Source organism: Brassica napus, unplaced genomic scaffold, assembly GCF_020379485.1.
Source record: "Brassica napus cultivar Da-Ae unplaced genomic scaffold, Da-Ae ScsIHWf_1425;HRSCAF=2013, whole genome shotgun sequence".
Lineage (NCBI taxonomy): Eukaryota > Viridiplantae > Streptophyta > Magnoliopsida > Brassicales > Brassicaceae > Brassica > Brassica napus.
This window is the reverse complement of record NW_026014839.1, coordinates 39995-62301: the sequence shown is the minus strand read 5'-3', so window position 1 is coordinate 62301 and position 22307 is coordinate 39995. Positions and strand designations below refer to the sequence as shown.

General features: G+C 36.3%; 6 protein-coding genes and 1 long non-coding RNA gene across 7 annotated transcripts; 2 read left to right on the top strand and 5 right to left on the bottom strand.

The window, feature by feature from the left end:
* Positions 1–949: 949 nt before the first annotated feature.
* LOC106378245 lies at positions 950–5260 on the bottom strand. The gene is made up of 5 exons (XM_048772088.1): positions 4384–5260; positions 3603–4281; positions 2998–3515; positions 1687–2757; positions 950–1542 (listed from the first exon to the last, which is right to left on the bottom strand). The coding sequence occupies exons 1-5, from the start codon at positions 5258–5260 to the stop codon at positions 950–952; spliced, it is 3738 nt and encodes a 1245-aa protein (XP_048628045.1).
* A 1397-nt stretch (positions 5261–6657) lies between these two features.
* LOC111209052 lies at positions 6658–7649 on the top strand. The gene is made up of 2 exons (XR_002660838.2): positions 6658–6953; positions 7044–7649. It is a non-coding gene; the product is annotated as an uncharacterized LOC111209052 (long non-coding RNA).
* A 2697-nt stretch (positions 7650–10346) lies between these two features.
* On the bottom strand, positions 10347–12878 carry LOC125597329. The gene is made up of 10 exons (XM_048772087.1): positions 12759–12878; positions 12580–12647; positions 11975–12099; positions 11764–11848; positions 11528–11663; positions 11249–11448; positions 11029–11152; positions 10755–10928; positions 10612–10665; positions 10347–10526 (listed from the first exon to the last, which is right to left on the bottom strand). The coding sequence occupies exons 1-10, from the start codon at positions 12876–12878 to the stop codon at positions 10347–10349; spliced, it is 1266 nt and encodes a 421-aa protein (XP_048628044.1).
* A 1370-nt stretch (positions 12879–14248) lies between these two features.
* Positions 14249–14842, top strand: LOC106378246 (F-box protein At2g35280-like). Its single transcript, XM_013818406.2, has one exon. The coding sequence runs from the start codon at positions 14249–14251 to the stop codon at positions 14840–14842; it is 594 nt and encodes a 197-aa protein (XP_013673860.1).
* Positions 14843–15384: 542 nt separating this feature from the next.
* LOC125597328 lies at positions 15385–15956 on the bottom strand. The gene is made up of 3 exons (XM_048772086.1): positions 15770–15956; positions 15643–15702; positions 15385–15564 (listed from the first exon to the last, which is right to left on the bottom strand). Exons 1-3 carry the CDS (start codon positions 15869–15871, stop codon positions 15385–15387), a joined length of 342 nt encoding a protein of 113 aa, XP_048628043.1. The 5' UTR covers positions 15872–15956.
* LOC125597327 lies at positions 15904–17103 on the bottom strand. Its single transcript, XM_048772085.1, has 6 exons — positions 16995–17103; positions 16799–16883; positions 16560–16695; positions 16271–16470; positions 16043–16177; positions 15904–15946 (listed from the first exon to the last, which is right to left on the bottom strand). The coding sequence occupies exons 1-6, from the start codon at positions 17101–17103 to the stop codon at positions 15904–15906; spliced, it is 708 nt and encodes a 235-aa protein (XP_048628042.1).
* A 2881-nt stretch (positions 17104–19984) lies between these two features.
* LOC106379551 (uncharacterized protein DDB_G0271670-like) lies at positions 19985–21936 on the bottom strand. The gene has a single exon (XM_013819480.3). It carries the CDS (start codon positions 21175–21177, stop codon positions 20215–20217), a length of 963 nt encoding a protein of 320 aa, XP_013674934.1. The 5' UTR covers positions 21178–21936; the 3' UTR covers positions 19985–20214.
* Between the last annotated feature and the right edge of the window lie 371 nt (positions 21937–22307).

Sequence of the window (22307 nt, the reverse complement as noted above, 5' to 3'; positions counted from 1 at the left end):
CGATAATATATGGTTAATATATATTGTAAATATAGAAAGCTTATTTATACACATTTGAAAGAAATTTTCCTTAACAGATAAGGGCAATCAATCGATATATTCAAAACTTCGCACCAAAAGTGGTAATAGGAAATAGCATTAAAATACATTATACGAATCAATGATATGATATGAAACGAAATCAAATTAACCATTTATCGTCTTGGGTGACATATTAAGAACATTCATTTTCTTCCTAATAGATTGGCTATAGTTTTACACTCGATAGAAAAGGTTTCTAATAAATCTAATTACGTAAATCAATCAACACATTTATTACATTTTCTCTGGTTGACAATCAATATAAGATATACCGGTTTTAAAGGTAGATATAATTGTGACTGGTTTTAAAAAAATTTCAAGGTCGATTACAAATAAAATGGTAGAACTGTCCAAAAAATAAATAGGAATTTCCAGATAATCGTGTCTTTGCTTTAAGAAATTTAAAATTAATGTTTTGCATCTCTAGCACTCTTTCTGTAGACATTGTTTCATTTGTAGACAAAGGTTCTTTACAGAATAGGTAAAGATGTTTAAATTTAGTAAATTCGTTCTCATCAGCTCTCTTATCTGCTGCTTGGGGATTGTATGGATTGAGATCTTCATGCTATACCCTGTGAAGAAAATGATTGAAGATAGTTAATGCCCTTCCAGTCGATCCAATCTTTCTGAATTCTTTAAGAGATTAGCTTTATCCCTTTTTTGAAACATTTCTGAATTCGAATATTATAATATAATTCGTTAAACTCTTCATGGTATGAGATTATACTTACCTTTGACTACCATATGCTTCATGATATATCGCAGCAGCTCAACGGTTAATATAAACCTTGAATATTAAATCTATAATATCAATTATACAGTGGAAAAAAATCTGAGACGGCGCATATGAGGTTGAAGAATTAGATACCTAAAATTCAGAGACTTGATTTATATTCTGAAAAACCTCCTTGTACACGACATTCATAGTCGAATGTTGAGGTTTCCCATCCTTATCAGTGATAAGAATCTTTAATCCCTTTCTTGACTTCACACGAGACACAGCAACATACAATTGTCCATGAGAAAATACTGGTCTAGGTAGAAACAAACCAACCTTCGCTAATGTTTGACCTTGGCTTTTATTTATTGTCATTGCAAATGCAACTTTCAATGGAAATTGCCTACGCCTCATCTTGAAAGGCAGCTTAGAATCAGACGGTGATATCAGCAGACGATGTAACCAGACCTTCGCACCAACTCTAGTCCCGGTGATTACCTTAGCTTGAATAATGTGATTACCCAATTGCATTATCTGCAACCTGGTCTCATTGCACAAACCTTCTGTAGTATCCATATTCCTAAGCAACATCACGGGTGTACCAATCCTTAGCCTGAGAGCATGATTAGGCAAGCCTGACGTTTTTATACTATTCAGAAATTCAGGAGTGAAAACAGAGTCATCTCTTGAGTTTGAATCAGCTGGGTCAATACTATCAGAGCTCAAATATATTCTTTCCTCCCCTGCACATGATTTAAAAAATTTTAAATCATTCATAAGTAACGATAACTTTATAAACAGATATCTGATTTATGACAAAGTCTTGACACAATCGGTAACTTTTATTTCACTAATACCAGCAGCTAAATAAAAGACATGAGTAATACCTTTTAAATGGTCAAGCATGTAGTTGTTTACGACATCAACGTCTTCATTGGTTGGACATAAAATAGCTCTCTCCTGGAAAAAAATGGGGTCATTCGAATCTTTGAAAGTAGATTCATAAACCTCTGAAACTATAGACTGGATAGGATCAGTGCACTGATCAATCAGCAGATCCTTAGGAATGTCGATCATAGTTTCTCCACTGTTCGGCTCATTAATCTTTCCATCTCCTAAATCCAATATCCATTTTGAAAACTCCTTAATTTCCTCAGCTTCACGGCAATCAGGCTCAGAAAAAAGCCGCATATTTTTGGTTAGCTGCAAGACTTTGCAATGCTTCCACAAATAAGATGAATTAAGAGAAGCCATAACTATATCAGCACGATTTCCCTTGGGAATTACGGGTAGGATCTGTCTAAAATCACCTCCGAAAACGACAACTTTCCCACCAAAAGGCCTGTCGTCTGTAGTCTTCATAATGCCGTTAAGACTACGATCAAGAGACTCAAAGCAATGCTTGCTCATCATCGGTGCTTCGTCCCATATAATAAGAGATGCCTTAGATATCAATTCTGCCTGGTGACTACCCGGTTGTATCTTGCAAGTTGAAAATTGGTCCGGATTTATAGGGATGCTGAACCTTGAATGTGCAGTTCTTCCACCAGGCAGCAACAATGCAGCTATTCCGCTTGAAGCAACATTAAGAACCACATCACCTCTCGAGCGTACAGCAGCAGATAGAATATTCCACAAAAAAGTTTTCCCTGTGCCACCAAAGCCATAGACGAAAAACACACCGCCTGATGATGAATTGACAGACTCCATAATCTCGTTGTAGACACCCCTCTGCTCATCTGTCAATTGTGCGAACCAGTTTTGGTGTTGTACACGCAATTCATCAAGAGGATAGTTAAGCTCATCCTGTAATAGCTGATTCTCTGTATTTGATACCTCGTTATCTATAGGCTTTGGCATCGTCTCCCAGTTAGCCAAACGACTATTCTTACTGCGCAAAACCTTATCAATCAAAAGTAGCGTACAATTGAGGATTTGTTCTTCAGTCAACACCAAACCTACAAAGATTTCGTGTATTTGTATAGTAAGTTTTCTGATTGCGTAATAAAGTTAGGAAGATCAATAGAGACAGTTTAATAGAATCATAGTAAAAAACTCACTTGGATTTCGACGCCTTCGTCGCTCAAGGTAGAGAATGTCTTCGGAAAGTAAGTCTTTGGTTGCTTCCCATACCAATTTTGGAGAGGATAAGCTTTCGTTTACCAACATTTGTGCAAACAGATTGCGTACATACTGACCTGAGGCCCAAAAAGCACATTCTTTAAGACCTTCAATGTACTCCTTGTCGTCATCTAACAAACCTAGCTTATAACATGCATCCTCAAAACTCGCTTGAACAACTCCATCTACTGTCTTTATCTCTTCATAGGATCGTGGACCTTTTATCTTATTTAGCAATACTCTCAAATAATAAAGTTGTCCAGAACTTGGAGATACATGTTGCAACCTCCCAATTGCAAAACCTTTTTTCCGTCTGTTCCAGACTTTTGCCTTGGAATCATATATGAACCTAGTGGGCATCTCTGCATAAGTCAGTAACCTAGCTTCAGGGTATTTTTCACAACAGTCGAACCAAGCTAGGAACATTGTCTTCTGTACATTCACACGAGCCATAACTGATTCCACTGTATCACCTTCCTTGTAGACTACGGGTTGATCACCTTCTAAATGGAATGTTAGCTTCTCAACAGGTGTAGCTCGATAAGGCGTCGGAAAAGCTAAAATTCTCCAAGTTGACTCACAAGCAGAAATGTATCTAAAAAAGTAGATAAATTTATGATAATATATTAGTTAATATGTCCAATAGAACACAGGTTTTAAAATAAAATATTATCAGACATACCTAGCATCGAAATACTTTTTAATTTCATCTACCAGTGGTTCTGTTTCTTCTCCAGCAGTGTCCATACGAACTCCTTCTCCAGCATTGTCCATTCCAACTCCTAGTCCAGCACCGTTTGTACCTTCCTCGCGATTCACAGTATTCTCATAAGCTTCAGCTCCAGTTGAATTCTTGCTAGCCTTCTGAGTAACTGCTGCTGTCACACAATCAGATCCTTTGTTGATATACTTAAATAAGTATTTAATCGATCGAGACTGATTACACCACTCAACATTGATATGAGCATTGTAACGAAGCATGAGATTCTTGTTATAAGGAACCACATATCCGTTATCCAGCTGAATTCCTTTCTTCTCTACAAAACGACCATCTTCCCTTCTCCGGTAAATGGGATAACCTTGAGAGTCAACCGTTGTTTTCTCCACATTCTTTCTGGGGAAAAATTTAGTACACTTCCCATCATTCATGCAAGGAGAACTTTTATTAACCACTCCACATGGACCATGAATCATTGTGTCTTTGACAATATCATGCAATCGAGGCTCCATTTCCTTATCAGGAATCTCAGCTGAAATAATGCGATCAATATCTTCTGCTGTTGGAAATTTGTCTCTAGAGTCCATGAACAACAGAATATGGGCATGTGGAAGACCTCTTTTCTGAAACTCTATAGTATAAACTGCTACAATAAACCAATAAAGAATTCGTTTAGATCTACCAATATATAAATATATATGTAATCGTTAAAAAGGTATTGTAAAACGTCAAAATATTTCCTTACCAGACACGGTTCTCCCAAGCAAATGTTTCTTGGTTAAATCATCCATCAAAGTATCAAGTTTAACTTTAAATAGTCTACAACACAAATCTGGTCTATCCTCTGCTCTGAGATTATATTTCTGAAAATATCTTGTCAACTCAGGCCACTTAGGATTACATGTAAATGTAATAAACAGATCTGGAAATCCATAGTGTTTGCAAATAGTCATTGCATCCAAATACATTTGATGCATGTACCTTGGTCCACCAGTGAAGGAAGATGGTATAATAATACGGTTTCCTTCAATGGGCAAGGAAGAAAACCCATCACTTGCAGCAGCCACAAACTTACTATAATTCAAAGATCTCAAATTTCCCTGGTTCTTCCGTATATACCGAAGTCGGTGCGACTCAATCATCGTATAAGCATCCACCAAAAACTGTTGTAGTAACCTCCTTGAAAAGAGAAGAACTTGAGAACCCACACTACGGACTTGAATGCGGTAAGCAAAGAACTCTCTCATGCTAATATTTGGCTTCTTGTTTTTGTTGAATCCTGTGAAACCGTTCTGGATGCCAAGACGAAACCCATCCTCTCCGTAAGGGAAGATAAGTGGATATTGTAGTGGTAGATAACACGGATACAACTCGTTGATCCGTTTTAGCTTACCAGAATACTTCTCCAAAATAATATCCCTTTTGTCCATATGTAGTTGGAAATCACCGGGCACCAAAGCTGCAACCTCAGATGAAGTAGGGAGATTGTAAACTCGTCCATCTTTTTGTCGGTTGTGAATCAAAACCAGCTTGACGTCTTCGCACTCGGATTCATCGTTAAATCTATCCATTGCATTTCGGAAAGTCTGCACATGAACATTTGAATCCCTCAACATCTGCATTATTGACTCCACCAAATCAGCTCGGAGTTTACTTTTATCAGCACTCCCACTATCAAACCGGAAAAAATAAACGTTAAGCTCGAATAGAGATAATTAAAAAGGTTATAGACAATTTATTTATTAATTTTATGGAGTGAAGATAAAGGTATTATACCTCAATGCTGATATCCTGTTTTGAACTTCGTTTTGGGTATCATGAATATACAACTGTGAAAACTTAGCTGCTTCATTAGGATTGGGCTTCACACTTCCTATAAGATGATAATTCTCACCATGTAGTTTAAATATTTTAGGACCTTGACCTGTGTTAATTGAATTATCAATCTTTCCCCCAAGTGATGTAAAAGAGAACATCATGTTGATAGCGCGAATATTATCCCGAAAATGCCTACTAAGGCCATCGTCATTCGTTAGAAGACCATGTAGATAAGCCGGAGGTTCTTTTAGAACAGGAAGTTTTATTTTCCCTCTAAGACAGCACATAGTGAAAATTGGTGTTTTTGTTTTCCTGCTTCGACCAATACGCTCGTTATACCAGAACAATGCACCACATCTAGGACATTCATTTTCAAGTTCTCCATCATCATTGTATTCCACTACAAGAAATTTGTGTTTTAATAGCACTGCAGCATAGCGTTTTTATCAATTGTGCTATGGTTAATATACCTCTAGTTTTAACATAACGTTTGTATTTTCGGAAACGCTATGATAGAGTGGTATATTTAGTAACGCTATGAAAGCTTAGGATTTAATAGCAAAACATAATAAACGTTATGTTTTCCTTTTGAATCCCTAAACCCTAAACACGTTTTTAAACCCTAAACTCTAAATACAAAACTTAACTCTAATATTTTAGCATCAAAACTTAAATTTAACTCCAAATCGTAAATATAAACTAAAAAAATCAATCTTTAAAAAACATTAGTCTCAAATCTTAAATTCAATACCTCCAAACTCTTAATCCTCATACTCTCTATACCTTAAACCTTTATTCTAAATTCCAAATTTTAAATATAGTCTCTAAATAATAAACTTTTAAAATTTAATGCATTGATTTTAAAATTATAAATCATAAAATCTTAAATTTATTTACATATGTAATTTACACTAATTATATATAAATCTTAAATCTATTTACATATATACTTTATATAATTGCATTTTTATGGATTTCTTAGATAGAAATGAAATATAGTCACTTTGTTAATGTTATATATCATGAACTTTATAAATGTAAATGATAATTTAATTTTTATATAAATAAAATTAGTTAACAATAAAATTATAATTTCTAAAATAACTATTAGAATAAAAACAGTTTTTGATTGATTAATTTTCAACCATTGATTGCTTTTAATCCAATGGTTACAAATCAATTTTACTCAATCCTTGTCCTTTCTCTTTATTGGCCAATCTATCAAAAATAGGATTACAATTTGTGGCCATCGATTGTTTTGATCTTGTGGCCTAAGATCAATCTTCTTTCGTACTATACTTTTTTTTCTGAACTCTCTCTTGCTATACTAAATCACAAAGTTTTTTCTTCTCCTTTGCTAGAGAGTCAAGTGACTCAAGTCTCCACTCTTGTCTTATCCTCTGGTTCATCCTCCTCGAGGCTTTGTCATCCTCAACGGCGAGCATACCAAGAGTCACAAAGAACCCTAGACCGCCACGCAAACAAACCTTTCCGCCGGTATCAACATCTGTGTGCTGCTGACGCTTCCATGAGTTCTGTGGTTTTGATTCCTTTTATATTTGTTTTTTTTTTTTTGAGATTTTGTAGCAGAGAAATAGATCTCGTCTTTCCAGATCCTTTATATTCAAGAGATTCAGAGATGGCGAGTGATAAACAGAGATGGCATAGCAGCGTCAGTGGCAAGGTGGAAGACGGAACGCTAGTGGCAAGGTGGAGGACCGGAGGAGATAGAGGAAAAGGGTGATGGCGGTGGCCCGAGCTTCTCTCCGCTGAGAAAGAGAAGACAGGGGAAGAGGAATCTGGTGGTCAGGGGATTGCGGCGAAGAGGCGACAGAGAATCTGGTGGTCAGGAGCAGAGTGGACGTCATGGGGCTTGCGGTGAGGATGCGACGGAGAAGCTGGTGGTCGTGAGAAGAGGTGGTGGTCATGGGGCTTGCGGCGAGGAACGGAGAAGCTGGCGAGGAGATTAGGTCTTGATTAAGGGTTAATTAAGATGAGATTTAGATTAGATTTAAGTTTTAAAATATCTGGTTATTTTTAAAATATATATGGTGAACTGTGGAATATCTTTTAGGATTAGTTATATATATATATATATATTTAATTTGATTAATTTTGTATAACAATTTTAATTTGTAAACCAAATTCAAGTATTTGTAAATCAAAATTAATTTATTATATATTTTAATTTCATCGATTTGTTTTTTTTTTTAATTTTTATCAGTATAATTAATAACGGAAAATAGACGCTATTAAAAATAATTTAATTGCATATATAAAAGCGCTATAGTATACAATAATAAGATAGCAATACTAAAAACCGCTATCTAAAGTGTCTGACCTATTATGACGGGCGATGATACAGCGCTTCATAAACCGCTATCGCATCGTTAGATAACGTTTTTTGGCTGTTATTAAAAGCCTTTTTTCTTGTAGTGTTCTGATCCAGAAAAAATGATAGTTAGTCTTTCATTCCACTAAAGTTATAAGAAACTAAAAAAATAAAAATAAATAACTGTGATTAATTATGTACCCTCTTCTATTGGTGCCGATTCAACAGGAGATGTAAAAGAGGAATGTAAAACCTCAGGTAGATCACCAAAAAATTGTGCAAAACAACTTGCTACTTTTTTGGTGTATGCATGAAGTTTAATTTCAAGCACATATTCATCTTCGGAGTCGGTATCTGAGGTTCCCCAATCAGCATTATCTTCGTTGCTTGAGCAATCCCAACAATCTTCGTAATCTGAAAATAAATAGTAACATTCCACATAAATACTTGCACAATCAAATAACGTACATGGGGCGGAAAAACCTTTGAAATAAATCTAATCATTACAATCGTAGACAATTTTTTTTTATAGGAGAAAACTGATGTTAAAAGGAGATTCTTCAAACCTGATGAATCAGAGTCAAGTGACGAAATTATAGATTTGCCGGTAGAACGGTTTTGATTACAACATATGTTGGTGGTGTCTAAAGGAGAATGGTTATATCTGTGTACTGTCTTAGCAAGACTACACTGAGTAACACCCGAGGAGCCAATAGTTGAGTTTTGGAATGAGCTATAAGGAGTCATAAATTCCTTATTTTGTACATCCGAAGGTAGTCCATGTTTGGAACCTAGAAAAAAGTAATAATAGTGTCCAAACACTTTAGAATTTTGGGGTTATTCACATATCTGAAAGTGGATAGTGTTGATCAACCTCATCAATTTAATATAGGACATATAGCTAACCTGATGCATCAAGTTTTCCAACGGCAACTTTCTGACTGATATGAACAATGGGAGGATCTTTAGAACTCCGTTTCAATGTGGGTAATGATTTAGAACCACTACCCTCTTGAAGAACTGAGTTGCCGCCAGAGCCGGCTAGATACGGTTTGATCAAAGGGAGACGCGGCCTACCCACTGGTTTTTTCACAGACGACCGTTGAGACCGTGAACATTTCATTGTCGTCTGAGTTGTTTCTTGAGTGGCATTTATCCTGATCTCCGTGGGATTTCCAGTTAGTTGTACTGTGGAAATGTCGCTATCTTTGAATATCAAAAGAGAGATGGATTATTTTTTGAGTGAATGTTAGCAAAAGGAAAACATGGATCGACACATTAGTAGGGTACATACTCTGAGTCTCATTATTCGAGATGATCAGTTGTCCATCTGAAAGAACTGTATTTGAAGATTCCTGTGTTGTACGTTTGGTAGGAGTGGTTCGAATATTGTCTATAGCAGAAACTTTTCTTTTCTGCCGTAAAACGCTGAGCCTTTGTGTTCTAGCATTTCTTTGAAGTAGGTCATTGTTATTAGTAACGTCAGCCAGAAGATTGGTGTTGTGGACTGGTTGCTGTGTCTGGACAGTAACCACTGAAGCTGGTGTGAGTCGCTTATTTGGCAAATCTATTTGTGAATCTGCCAACAGCCATATGAGAAAATGTTTTAGATTATTAAATATATATTTGAACTCATAACTGAACATCTATTGAAATACCAATACCTTGTTTATGTCTTTTTGGTGGGCGGTGGTCGTCTGGATTTTCTTTTCTCGAGTTATGTTTTTCGCGGTTCATGATTGAACTCAGAGTTCCCAGCACTGATTTCACGAAGACGACTTTGTCTTACCGAAGTGATAAATTGGATTGTGGTTCGTACTTCATCACCATCTATGATTTACCGTAATCATATATTTCCTTACCTTACTTTGTACCATAAGGGAATAATCAGTGCTGGTGATTAAATGGCAAGTCTTTAGTAATATACTCAATTTACTAATATAAGTTCAATAATAGAATATTTTACTTATGAATTAGTTGCTGACGTTTTAAAAAAAACGCCGTAATATATTTTGACTTCGTGTGATCTCTGTGAAGCAATTCTATAAATATATAGTTTTGAGATAAACGCGAAATGAGGTTTAGACTGATGTTAAGGCCCTGCCCTAACATCGGCGTCCCTATAGAATTGCGTCCTAGAAGTTAATTTTACAAAAACTCATTCCTGGCGATGAAATGATATAATGAAGAACAGTTTGACTGTTAATTGCAATAAGATAAGACAAACTGTTGACAAACTAAATCGTCGCTGATTACCTTATATTTAATCTAATATAGAATACTTCTCATTCAGATTAGGTAGCGACAAATGTAAAAACTTGCTGTCTGTAGAAAGTTAGAGATCACAAACACACTTTTAAAATGATGTACTGGCGAGGTATAACCAATATAAAACACAGAGTATAGATAGAAAGTAGGAGAGGGGGGTTAGTGTAAAAGAGTGTTTAAGAAATGCAGCGAAACAAACGAAAAGCTAGATTAAAAAAACAACCAGAAAATTTCGTAAGGAACAAATGAAAAAAACAATAGGCCCCTTCCTTCGTCGGCACACTCCTTCTTTAGCCACTTCTATCGGTCTTCTCCTTCTTTTTCCGCACCGAACATGATCCCTTTGTCCAAACATTCATCTCCAGACTCTCGGTTTCGTCAAAACAAAGATGGGATACACGCCTTTTAGCTTGTGAAAGATAGCGAGACATGAGATGATTGTATGAACCACAGAGCTTAGATGTAGATCCCTGATAGCCAGAAAAAAAAAGAATATTTTTTAACGATTACTTTTATAAATGTGTTGTAAGCTTCTTGTTGAAACAGTCCTATAACCTGTTCAGTCGACCACTTCCCTGGAATTGCTTGGCAACTTGTGCTTCGAATACGCTGTGGTTAATAAAAACATTAACAACTAATATTTTTCAAAGTTGTTAACAATAAGTAATCATAGTAGACAGACAGTGTAATTCACATACCATCGGATAATGGTTAATAGCAAGCTCATTGATGCAGTCCGTACTTGTTATAAGCTTCAGAACTTTGAAAGTTGCATAGTTGCATCTATACCTTTTATACTGGGTAGTAATCTTGAAGATGGTTGTCTTACCAACTCTCTCTGTCAGAACTGCAGGGAGAGCACGTCCCTGGATCTGCAAGATTGGAGATGTATGTTGTTTATGTAAGAAATATTTATAATAAAACACATATTTATAGGTTATAGAAAACGTAATAGTAAATCAATTCATAGACCTCATCAATGTTTTCACCGATTAACGCACTGCAAGGTTGTCCAATTAGTTGTTCTGCAACATTTTCGAATAGAAGGAAATTTGTGTCGCCAGTACTGTCAAGGACAACCAAATTTAGGGCGTACCTGTTACACATTAATACATAAATATTAGAGATTTTTTGGATCGACTATATACATATGAGAATTTAGATGTTCTTCATAGCATTGTTTGTAACAAACCTTGCATCGGGCTTTTGAATATGAGTTTTACACTTTTCACAGTAGTAATTTTTCAGTCTATTACAATGTGCAGCTCCCCTAGAAGACCAGTCGTTAGACACATTATGCACTTCAACTCCGCAGACGTTGCAACTCAAATAGTACCATCCCTTCTCAGTATCAAGCGCAGCAATGGTACAGACAACAAAGCACATCTGGACCTGCATAATGTAAATCAGTTGGTCCCTACACTTTGACATTATCATATATATTTACTTAAACATTACGTCCCAATTTTACCTGCGTGGTGTCCAACAATTCTGCAATTGTCTTCCATGGGGTTTCAGCAAAAAAATCCTTCTTTTCTGTAATATCGGAAACCAGGCATATGGGCTTTGAATCCATATGTTCAACGGTAACCTGCTTACGCGGTAGCCTATTAAAGAGATTAAGAAGACATAAGTTATGATCCAGCAAGTATATTACGTAGCAACAACGAAAGACTGTAATGTTTTAGTATTAAAGTATAATTTTACAGTTTCAAGAACGCTTCCACATCATCCATATCTGGATGCAAGGCAATATCCGAAATATTGTAGACGTTAGAAACAGTGCGTTCTGCTGTACATTTAAATAAACCCTAAAATTAATGGAAAATTAAGAATAGGGGCCGCAAAATTTAATAGGCTCGCAAATTTAGCTTCAAAAATATATATATACGCTATTTAGCTCTATGTTGATGCTTACATTGGCACACACTGATCTTTCCAAATCGGACAAAGCATATCAAAGGACAACTGCTTCCTAAACGAAGAGCATTACTAAACACCTCAGCTTGTTTACCCCACACATTGATTGTGAGGCGATGATCACTGAAATAAACAATAACAACTACACAGTATTAAGTTGTATCCATAAATAATATATAAGGGACAAAGAAAGAATCCTTACACTTCATTCCTGAGCTGTAGCGACAACTTGTGGGTATCTTTCCCATGGACAGAGATAATATCCACATTACTGAACCCAACCACCTGGCCGATTACGTCTAAAAGTAAAGTAATAATAAAACCATTCCAGTGGAGTGAGCGCGAATAGATTCAAAATAATCAATATAAACATAAGCTTGTTTATAGACTTATCAATACTCACCAACCAAGTAATCAGAATAAAAGTTCCCATCTAAAACATCACAAAAAGGGACGGGTTGAAAACCACTCAATTGGCGAGGCAGGTTTAAACATATGCGTATACGGGTGGAATCCAAAAACGCGATTTTGTATGAATGGTGGGTTATTCGATATGCACCTACGGACGGCATGACCGCAAAATTCACTATAATCATCGAATACCCCTCCTTCATAATGCGATCATAGCGTCCTACAAAATCTTTTTTAATAGTCGCATGAATGGTATCTCCCTGCAGAAGTTTTAAAGTAGGGTCGAATATCAAAAAATATATACCAAAACAACTATGTCATATGAATTTTATGAAGGATAAATGTCTCCTTACAAAAGAATCGCATAATACCAACTCAATACTCTCTCCAACAACCGGAGAATGCTGCTTCCAAGCTCTAACAATTTTGGTCTTAATCTCTTGATTACATTGATTAGGTTTTAACCCAGAGAAATAGCTAAAAGTAGCCATTCGTATCTTAACCACAAGAGATCGACTATGACAAACACTCCAATGGTGGTGTGTTTTCTAAAGTATAAATATATTATGCTGAAACCTTGGAATATATTTAGGAGTGTTTATCACGGTGCGTGTTAATGATTAAATATCTATGGTAAGTGAATAATATTTTTATGGTAAGAAAATAATATTTATATGAGTGGACTGCAAGGTAAGGGAATTAGTATGTTTTCAAAATATTCAGTATCCACTATGTTAGAAAAAGAATCAATATACGGTATCAAATCAAATAAGAAAGGGATTAACAATAAATATGTTTTAAGCAGGATTGGTTTATAATCGACTCCAATATTCCCATTATAATTTATGTTCCTAAACCTACATATTAGGTGGTATTTACAATAAATATGTTTTAAGCAGGATTGGTTTATAATCGACTCCAATACGATGAATTGCATGATCTTTTACATAACCTAACTCGTTACTTTTTTAAAACCTGAGAATATTCAGTATCCATATTTGAAATATAATTCCCGTTAGTTTTTTCTATGTATTCACATGCTGGTAATCAAAGATTTGAATGAGATATATAAATTCTATTCCCGAACATGTCAGAAATAGTAGAGAATTTAAAAGGTATTTAAATTTCAAAGATGTTGTTCATCTCTAGCTAAATATAAACCTTAATCTACATAGTTTGCGGGACAAATATTGGTCTCAAATGATCGATATAAGAAACTGTTTTCTTACCTTAGTGGATAGAAAATCTCATCAGTTTTCACAATTTGCCATCCCGTTTTCTTAAACTTTGAAAGTTATGGTGAATAGACTTTAAATGTTAGGTATAATTTCACATAATTTCGAAAATAACGGTAGACATCACGAATTATAATTGTATGTTCTTAACTCTGATTGCCAAAAGCCCTGTTAAGAAATGTATGTTCTTAACTTTGATCACCAAAATTTTATCAAGATATGTAAACATAATAATTTTTATTATCTTATCATGGTGTCACTCGTCAATCAACGTGGGGTTTCCTTTTGAAGCAAGTCCATTGCATGTCTTCCTTGGCATAGTACTTTCACCAAGGTCAAGAAGAAAAGAACATATTCCCTCGCTTAAAGCGTATCTTTCCTCCCCTAGCATGCATAAAGCACAACTTTTCAGATGTTGTAATAATGTGGAATCTTTGTTAAAAACAGGAAGATGAAAAAACGTGTCTAACATGTAGAACTCTACTTTTCACATGCATGAGGCTTCCATTCTATTTAAGCCTTTACCCTTCCTGGACTTTCACATCCACCTTTTCAAAGAGAGTGAGTGTAAGAAGCAAGAGAGAAAACAAAGAAACATATATTCCAAAAATACTGAATCAAAAACGATGGAATCTGCTCAATCCGTGAACAATTACAACAACAACGTCAAGGTTGAGGCATCTGACAACGACGACAACATTTTCGTAGATCCAAGTGGCTATTACAGAAACCTCAGCCTTTCCTACTTTGTTGCGGCACCAAAGCGAATGTTGACTGAGCATGAACGGCTCAAGGAACGGTGCCTAGAGAATGGCAACACTGAGGCCCACTATATTGAGGGCGTACTTCAATTCTTCGTCCAGAAAGATATCCAGATAGGACTCATTCATCTACGGAAAGCAGCCACTGGTAACAACCCCACTGGTATGTATCTTTACGGTTTGTTAATGCTTGCAGAAGGTCATACTCATTCCGGTAAAAAGTATCTGGACAAACTCAAATGGAAGAAGGAACGCCGTGTCTCCGATAATTGCTGGGAAAGAATAAAGAACTCACTAAGTGAAATTCCTGTTCCTATGAAGCAGCGGTACTTTAACAATATGGTCAACCTATACCCGCAGTCAAAGTGTGATCCAGAAAACCTAGCTAAAGTATGCAAGAAGTGTTACTACTTCAAAAGGCTTACGCAGTTTATATTATTTATAACTAATAAAGAATAAAAGTAAGGGGAGCTTTGAAAAAATATTATGTATTCCGTATTTGATGTTCCGGGAGTAACATCTTTATGAATGTTGATATTTGGTTGCCTACTAATATTTGATATTTGCTTGTTGATAGAAGCATTTTTACATATTTATTATTCCAAAACACATATAATCTCTTAAATCACACGTTTAGTTATTTTTTGGGTTCTTCAATTACTTGGTCTAGCATGTAACAAAAAAGTAAATATTCCAATATACATTCTTTCTTGAACTTTAATTTCTTTTTTAAATTAGGTAAATAGATTCTTTTGCTAATATGGTTTATAAAGAAACACATGGTTCCTTTTCTGACCTTATAAAGGATCCACGGCCGACACATAATAATAAAGAGGCTTTCTATTAAAACTTAACGGTAATACAGCAAGGTAAAACCGATGCATAAAAATATAAAAATCGAAAAACCAGAAGAAAAGAAAACATAAACTGAAACAGCTAAAAGTTTAAAAAAACCAAGCGAAAGCGAAAGCCTCTCAGAAATCTTCTTAATGTTTCACAACCTAGCCACTTTTGTCAACCTTCTCCTTCTTGACTCGTGTACTGATGCCGGTTTTTGTAACCGAGTTCTGATCAAACTCTTCCTCCAGATTCACGGCAGGTCCTCCTCGACGCTTAGCAGGGGTTAGCTCACTCGGAAAGCCTTCCTGCGACGACCCTTCTTCCAACAACATTAAGGATCCCTGAGGACATCAGAGAGCACGCAGTTAGTATTAAGCATATAACAGTCCTTGTGAATTAAAGAACTCTCTTATACTGACCTCTGGTGCGTCGGAGACAATCGAATATTCATGGCCCCTACTGATCTGCGTGCTTGGTTCCTGTTTGTTCAGCACAAAAGTTTAATATAAACAATTAATGATAAGTTCACAACATTTGAGAATATACCTTTGGGGCCTTGGGTGTGTCAAACTCATTGATAATAGCGAGATTGGTGATTATCTTGTTCACTTTGAAGGTGTCATGCTTGTACACAAAGTTTTCTCGCATAATTTCCACCTTGAACAAATAGGTCTTACCAATCAGGTTTTGCAAAGCCAGAGGTAGAACATCCGGGTCCTGTACCTAAACCATCATATAAAGCAATTTTCAATCTGTAATCGGACATGTCATAATGTTTTCTCTTTAAACAAATACTATATTAAATTTTTTAGTGAGGACAGAACTATAACCTCATCAGTAATCGGTCCGGTTAGCTCAATGCAAGGTTGATTAACCAATTGCAGAGCAAGATGGTCAAATAGGAGGAACTTGGAATTACCAGTATGGTCAAGAACCACCAAATGCAACTTGTACCTGTTGTAAAAGAACAGAATACATTGTTCGATTAGTTTAAAACTAATAACCAATCAGTTAATCGCCTGTTATAAAGACACTTATTTTTATTACCTTGGAAGGAGCTTAGGTTCGTAACTCTTGCACTTAGGGCAGTAGAGTTTAAACTTTTGGAGGTCATCATCTTCGTGATCACCAGCCACAAGAGGGGGCATGTACATAACTTTTTTGTCACAAGGTTTACAACTTAAGTAGTACCACCCCATGTCCGTTTCAATGGCCGAAATGGTGCACATAACAATACACTTCTCCACCTACAGAAATTGGATCGTATAATTTTAAATTCTTGCAAAATTATAACATGTGCTAATTAAATCAAAATCGTGTTCCTTATTAATAGTACCTGACGACATTCAATCATCTCAGCGATGGTTTTTCTTGGAGTGTGAATGAAAAAATCATCTTTCACAGAGACACCAGAAGCCAGAGTTAATGGCTTTGGTTCAACAATAGCCAATTGAAGTTCATCAGCTGGTAACCTAGAATTATAAGTTACATCAAATACAAGCAATTCGTAACCTTAATCTGCTCTGTTTCTAATATTGTATTTGCCATATTACAACCACGTTCGACGAAACTTACATTGCCCTAAAAGCTTCGACCTCCGCCATGTTGGGATTGAGCTGAACGTCAGAGACATTGTAAGCGTTTGAAACGGAACGATCCTCTACAAAGGGACGATTCAAATAAGCTTATCAAATAATCGATAACAAAAAAAAAATCATTTTGCATATTAAAATTATAATATTAACCAAACCCTAGACACCATTTAATATACCTTTCCAAACCTTAATCTTGCCGAATCTCAACACCAAGATCAGACGACCCTCACCACGTAACTGTATAGCGTTCGTGACTTGTTCAGCAAAGTTTCCCCACAAGACCATCGGAAGACGGACATCCCTACCATTCAAAATAGTTGAATTTTTGATGTTATATAATATTTGTTGACATACATAACATGTAAATATATGTAAATATGAACATCACTTTATAAAAGTAAGGGTGCCTTACGCAAGATCACGTAGCTCAAGTGAAATCTTCTGGGTTTCCTTTCCGTTCACGTGAATCATCTCAACATGGCTAACTTCCACAACATGTCCGATTACATCTGTATTATATATTATTTTGAAATAAAATTATGAACACGTATATTAATGATTCACACAGATACACCAAGTAAAAATTAATAATGTTGACAACCTCGTATTATAATTGAACTGGACTCACCAATTAGAAAGTCGGGGTTAAGACTACCATCGAGAACTTCCTGGAAGTTCACGGGTGTAAAACCATTTAAACCTACAGGCAAAGCCTCGCAACTTCTCACACGCGTTGTGGCCAACAAACTGATCTTGTAAAGATGGTTTGTCGTCCGGTATGAGCCAACCGAATGATTCAGAGAGAAATTAGTGAGAGTCAGAGTTTTCCCCTGCTCAAGCTGGTGGTCGAACTGGTTAACCAATTCTTTCTTCACAGGCGCATGGATCTTATCTCCCTATACAAATAAATAAACGATGCATGAAAGACATAATTTCATATTAGTGAAAGAATAACTAAATATAATTATTTGATCTTAATAAGATTGTTTCAAACTTACATCGGAATCAATGATAACCATTTCAATGGTCAGTCCTCCAGCAGCAGAGTATTGCTTCCACAGCCTCACAATGCTCACTTTCACTCTCCACATGGTCTTAAAGGGTTTCAAGTCGGCAACAGAGTTAAAACCTGCCATTTGTTTTTTTTTGTTTGCTTGTATCGGGTGCTTAAGGACTTTAGAGAAAGAGGTAATGGTGAGGAGATGGATACGAATTGCTCTAATATTTATATCAAAACAGAGCATAGGTTTTTACTCTTCACGCAATGTTGCATACACGATACGAACATTAATGCTCCTCTTTAAGCCCGTATATACGACTTACCTTATATGGTTATTGCGTGATGCGTTTATATGTTATGTGCACTATCAGATCCGTGATGGTCACGCCAAAATAAATCAGGAATATTCGTCGATCGATTATGGTAAGTATTGAAATCTATTTGATTGTTGTTTCCTTTTATATGTACACAATATTATTGTGTTTACTTAATATTTGACCAAATTAGCGTGTATAATAATTTGGAATCGTGTGATCAGTTTGTTTCCTTTCTTATGAATGTTCTTCCCTTTTTTTTGAATGCGTAACGTGAAAAGAAAATGTTCATAAAATTCTTTTATTTTTAAAAGGCTGTTCATAAGAAATGATCATAAAATGTTCATAAAATTCTTCCCTATTACAATACGATTTGAATGCGTAAAAGGCTGTTCATAAAATGTTGCATAAAAATGATCATAAAATGTTGACTTGGATGATAGAAATTGTTCTTCAAACGTTGCAATATAAGTGCATGCAGACAGAAGGTTTAATTTCATATAATGTTAAGGATAGCATTATAACATACGTTAACAAAATTGTTCATAAAGACAAACCTTAATATTCGTCGCCTCATAAGTTTGTTGCCTTTTACAAAATAATCAATTTACTGCGTGCTTTAAATTCCGGTTTCATATGTATCAATTCGGATTGTAAGCATATATTATAATGCATATTAGCAATGGCATATGGTGGTAATTAATCTAGTAAAGAATGGGTTTTTTTATAAAGTTAGTGAGAGTGCATGAGGAAATGCCACATAGGAAATGGCACTCATGTAATAAACACATGGGTGAAAGTTTTATTTCTAAGAGTGTTTCTCTTTTAATAAGAAAGGGATAATTGGATCTCGTAGGCTTTCTTTTAGGCAATGGTGTCTGTAGTCTCTGCTATTACACACTACAAGCTAGCTTACAGAATTTTAATAGACAGTCCTCTTGGCAACAAACTTTTTCTTTGGCTAATCACTGAACTAGTTTATTGTAACGAACATGTTCTTTGTATATTTGAATGTGTATGTAACTATTTACATATCGATGATGCTGGTGGGTGTAATTTGTGAGGGTTTAATGAACATAGTCTACATAGAGGACCGAGCCTCTTGCCAGAAATCTAAATGGTCCGTCTGTGGCCCATACATACACACAAAGTGTCTCTACACACAAACCTAAATCCATTTGGCATTTGGGGAACTACGCCAAAGGTTTGTCTTAAACTCACAAATCAAGTTTTCATCAGAAAAAAAAAATCACAAATCTAGTTTACTTTCTTTTCACTTTAAAGCCTCGCTTTACAAATCATGAGTTTGTAACTTAGCATACTTTACTATCATCGTAGATGTAACTTTCAAGATAGTTGTATTCACTTTTTTTTGCTTTCTCAGCTAAAAGCCTAGCTGTTAATTGACTATAACTATATACCCCAAATACTGCTAGCTGGGGTGGGTGGAGACATGTGATAGATGCTTAGAGTATTGTACTTATAAAAATCTCTTGCTGGTGCAATCTTTATCTCTTTTTTCCTAGACTTGATAGTCTATGTAATCTTTCCGCACTTTGGTACCTTTCACGTACCATGGTTGGAGATATACTGACATATTATAACATGTGGGCGGAGTGTCCTTGGCTCAGCATTATAGTACTCAAAACACCAAAATAGTGACCAATAGACACACACCATTGATACTTGTTAAAACAAACCTTTTTTTGTTTTTGGCTCAACATCTACTTTCATTATCCAACATAGTTAGGACCTACATCATAGTTTTAACGAACCTTCTTTGATTTTAACTAATCAATAAACATCATACAAAAAAAACAAATAAATAAACCACAAAAGTGCGAAAAAAGTCTCTGAAAAACTGCATCATTTCCGAAACTAATAAAACGACAAGATATTAATATCTAGAATTTTTTTTAGAAAAAATGGCAGATGAAAGAGACAGCTTAAGTAAGCTTCAACGTGAGGAGAGCGTAGATACAGTTACTGAGCATCTGTTTCCTTATATCCCACGCGCATTTATTCCTTTAGCTTAACGCGTCAACTTGACTCTCTCTTAACTCTCAAACCCCAATAAGGAAACTACACAGTACTAAAAGTAGATGGACTAATACTACTAGCTACTCGATCTGTTGAGTTACGGCCTCTACTAATACCACCGTGCTGATGATGAGTCAAGAACGCTCTGTGGTTAGAGCCATTCCCTGTTTTATTGTGTTGAGACGAAGCTGAAGAGAAGAAATGGCTAAATATTACAGAACCACCTCTGACTGAACAAACGGGAACGTTAAGAACAGGAGCCACGCTCAGGTTTACACTGTACGATCTCTCCACTCCTCTGTTTCTATACCCTCCTCCGCCCGGGCTGCTTGAGCTCCGTTCAAGGCTCTGAAACACGATCTTCCCCGACGAGTTTAGCCTCGGACTGTCGCTACATGTTTCAGGAGGCTGCTTCACTAACCTCATCCTCGGCCGAGCGGGAGCGAACGGGTTGGCCGTGATGTTTTGGTTAGCGAGGTGGTTGAGTCTCTCTGCGTCGAGCGATAGCCTCCTCGGGGTGTCGGAGGAGGAGGAAGAAGAAGAGAGGGACATACGTGAAGAAGAAGAGGAGACGGAGAGAGATTCGCTGTCGGAGAGGAGAGGAAGACTGATCAACGAAGAAGCATCTGAAGAAGACGACGACGACGTTTTGGAGCTCCGGTTTAAAAACTGCTTAAACGACGCCGCAGCCTTGCTGTTTTGAGAGAACCGTTTCAGCCCTAACAACTCTCTCCACTTACGTGGCGCCTTGGGAGAAGAAACCAAGCTACTCTCCTCGCCGGAAACCTCCGTCTCAACTTCCACCACCGCCGTCGTCACGAGTTTACCGTTAGAGAAAAGCTCGTCGGCGGGAAGCATTCCGACAGGAACCTCAGTTCTGAACTCGAACTCTTCCTCCGGAGGAATCAGCTTCTTCATCTCCAACGACGCGGCGGATCCAGAGCTCCGAGCGTTGAAACGTCCGTATGCAGAGACAGTCACATTGTTGACGCAAGTGGAAGCCATCACCGGCGTTCAAGGAAACAGTGTCGCCGTCGTCTCGGCCAGATCTAAAGTACAGAGAGAGTGTTTGCTTTGGAGTTTGTTTTTCGAGAAAATAGACTAGTAAATATACTAGCCTGGTGGCGCGTGCATGTCACTCTCGATCAGATTGATTTTGTTTCATTAATTCAACTTTTTAGTTACCTTAATACTCTTTTGTTTGTTTTATTACAGAAAAGTATTAGTACTATTTTTTTATATCTTACATGCAATGAAAAAATTCTATAAAAACATCATTATCTTATAAATTTGGAAGTTAAGAGTAAAGCATGAAATCATCGGTGGTATAGAAGATCACGTGATACAAGGGATCAGAATAATAAATAATAAATGCGCCAAATTAGGAAAATAGGATCTGTTAGGAATCGTTTTGACAGTTAGCTTAGTTAGGTATTAACTGCTTTCTTTTCAGCCAAGTTAGGTTTTGCTCTCATCTCTTCTTGATTTAGTAGGATCTTGTCTTTCTAGTATTACCTCCATAACTAGATGTTAATTGCTTTGATTAAAAGAAATGGCATCACGTTTCGAGTTTTTTTTTCTTCTGATTTTGAAGATTGCAACTGGTATTTGCACAGTCAGGCCACGCATGTTTCTTTAGAGTTACGGATTGTTCTGTGTTTTACACGATATTCAAGAAATTGTTAAGCAGTAGTCGATTAGTACCTAAGCAAACACTACTAGACACCATTTATAAAAATCGTTAAAAATCATTCAAATTAAACCACCGATTTTTAAACACTAGTTTTACTTACTTTCTCTGCATGTATACTATACATTAACACTGACTATTGAGTGGTGCAACGTGTGCGTGTCTCTCCTTTTCTGATGTTGTGTCCATTTCAGGATGGACTCAAGACCTACATACATGGTTTAATCGTTGTCCTTTTGGTTGCAGATAATATATCCGTATGCACATGACACCGATCAAAAGTGTTTGTTTTTTCACATGAATTTAAAGGGAATAACATGAAGGTACATAGTTTGTCTCATCACTTTCTGAGGTAGAGTTCATGTGGATTCAATGATTTCTACATCTGGTGTAGCCAATTTGAATGCTCTATTGATTTGCATCATTATGGGATATTGCAGCTGTG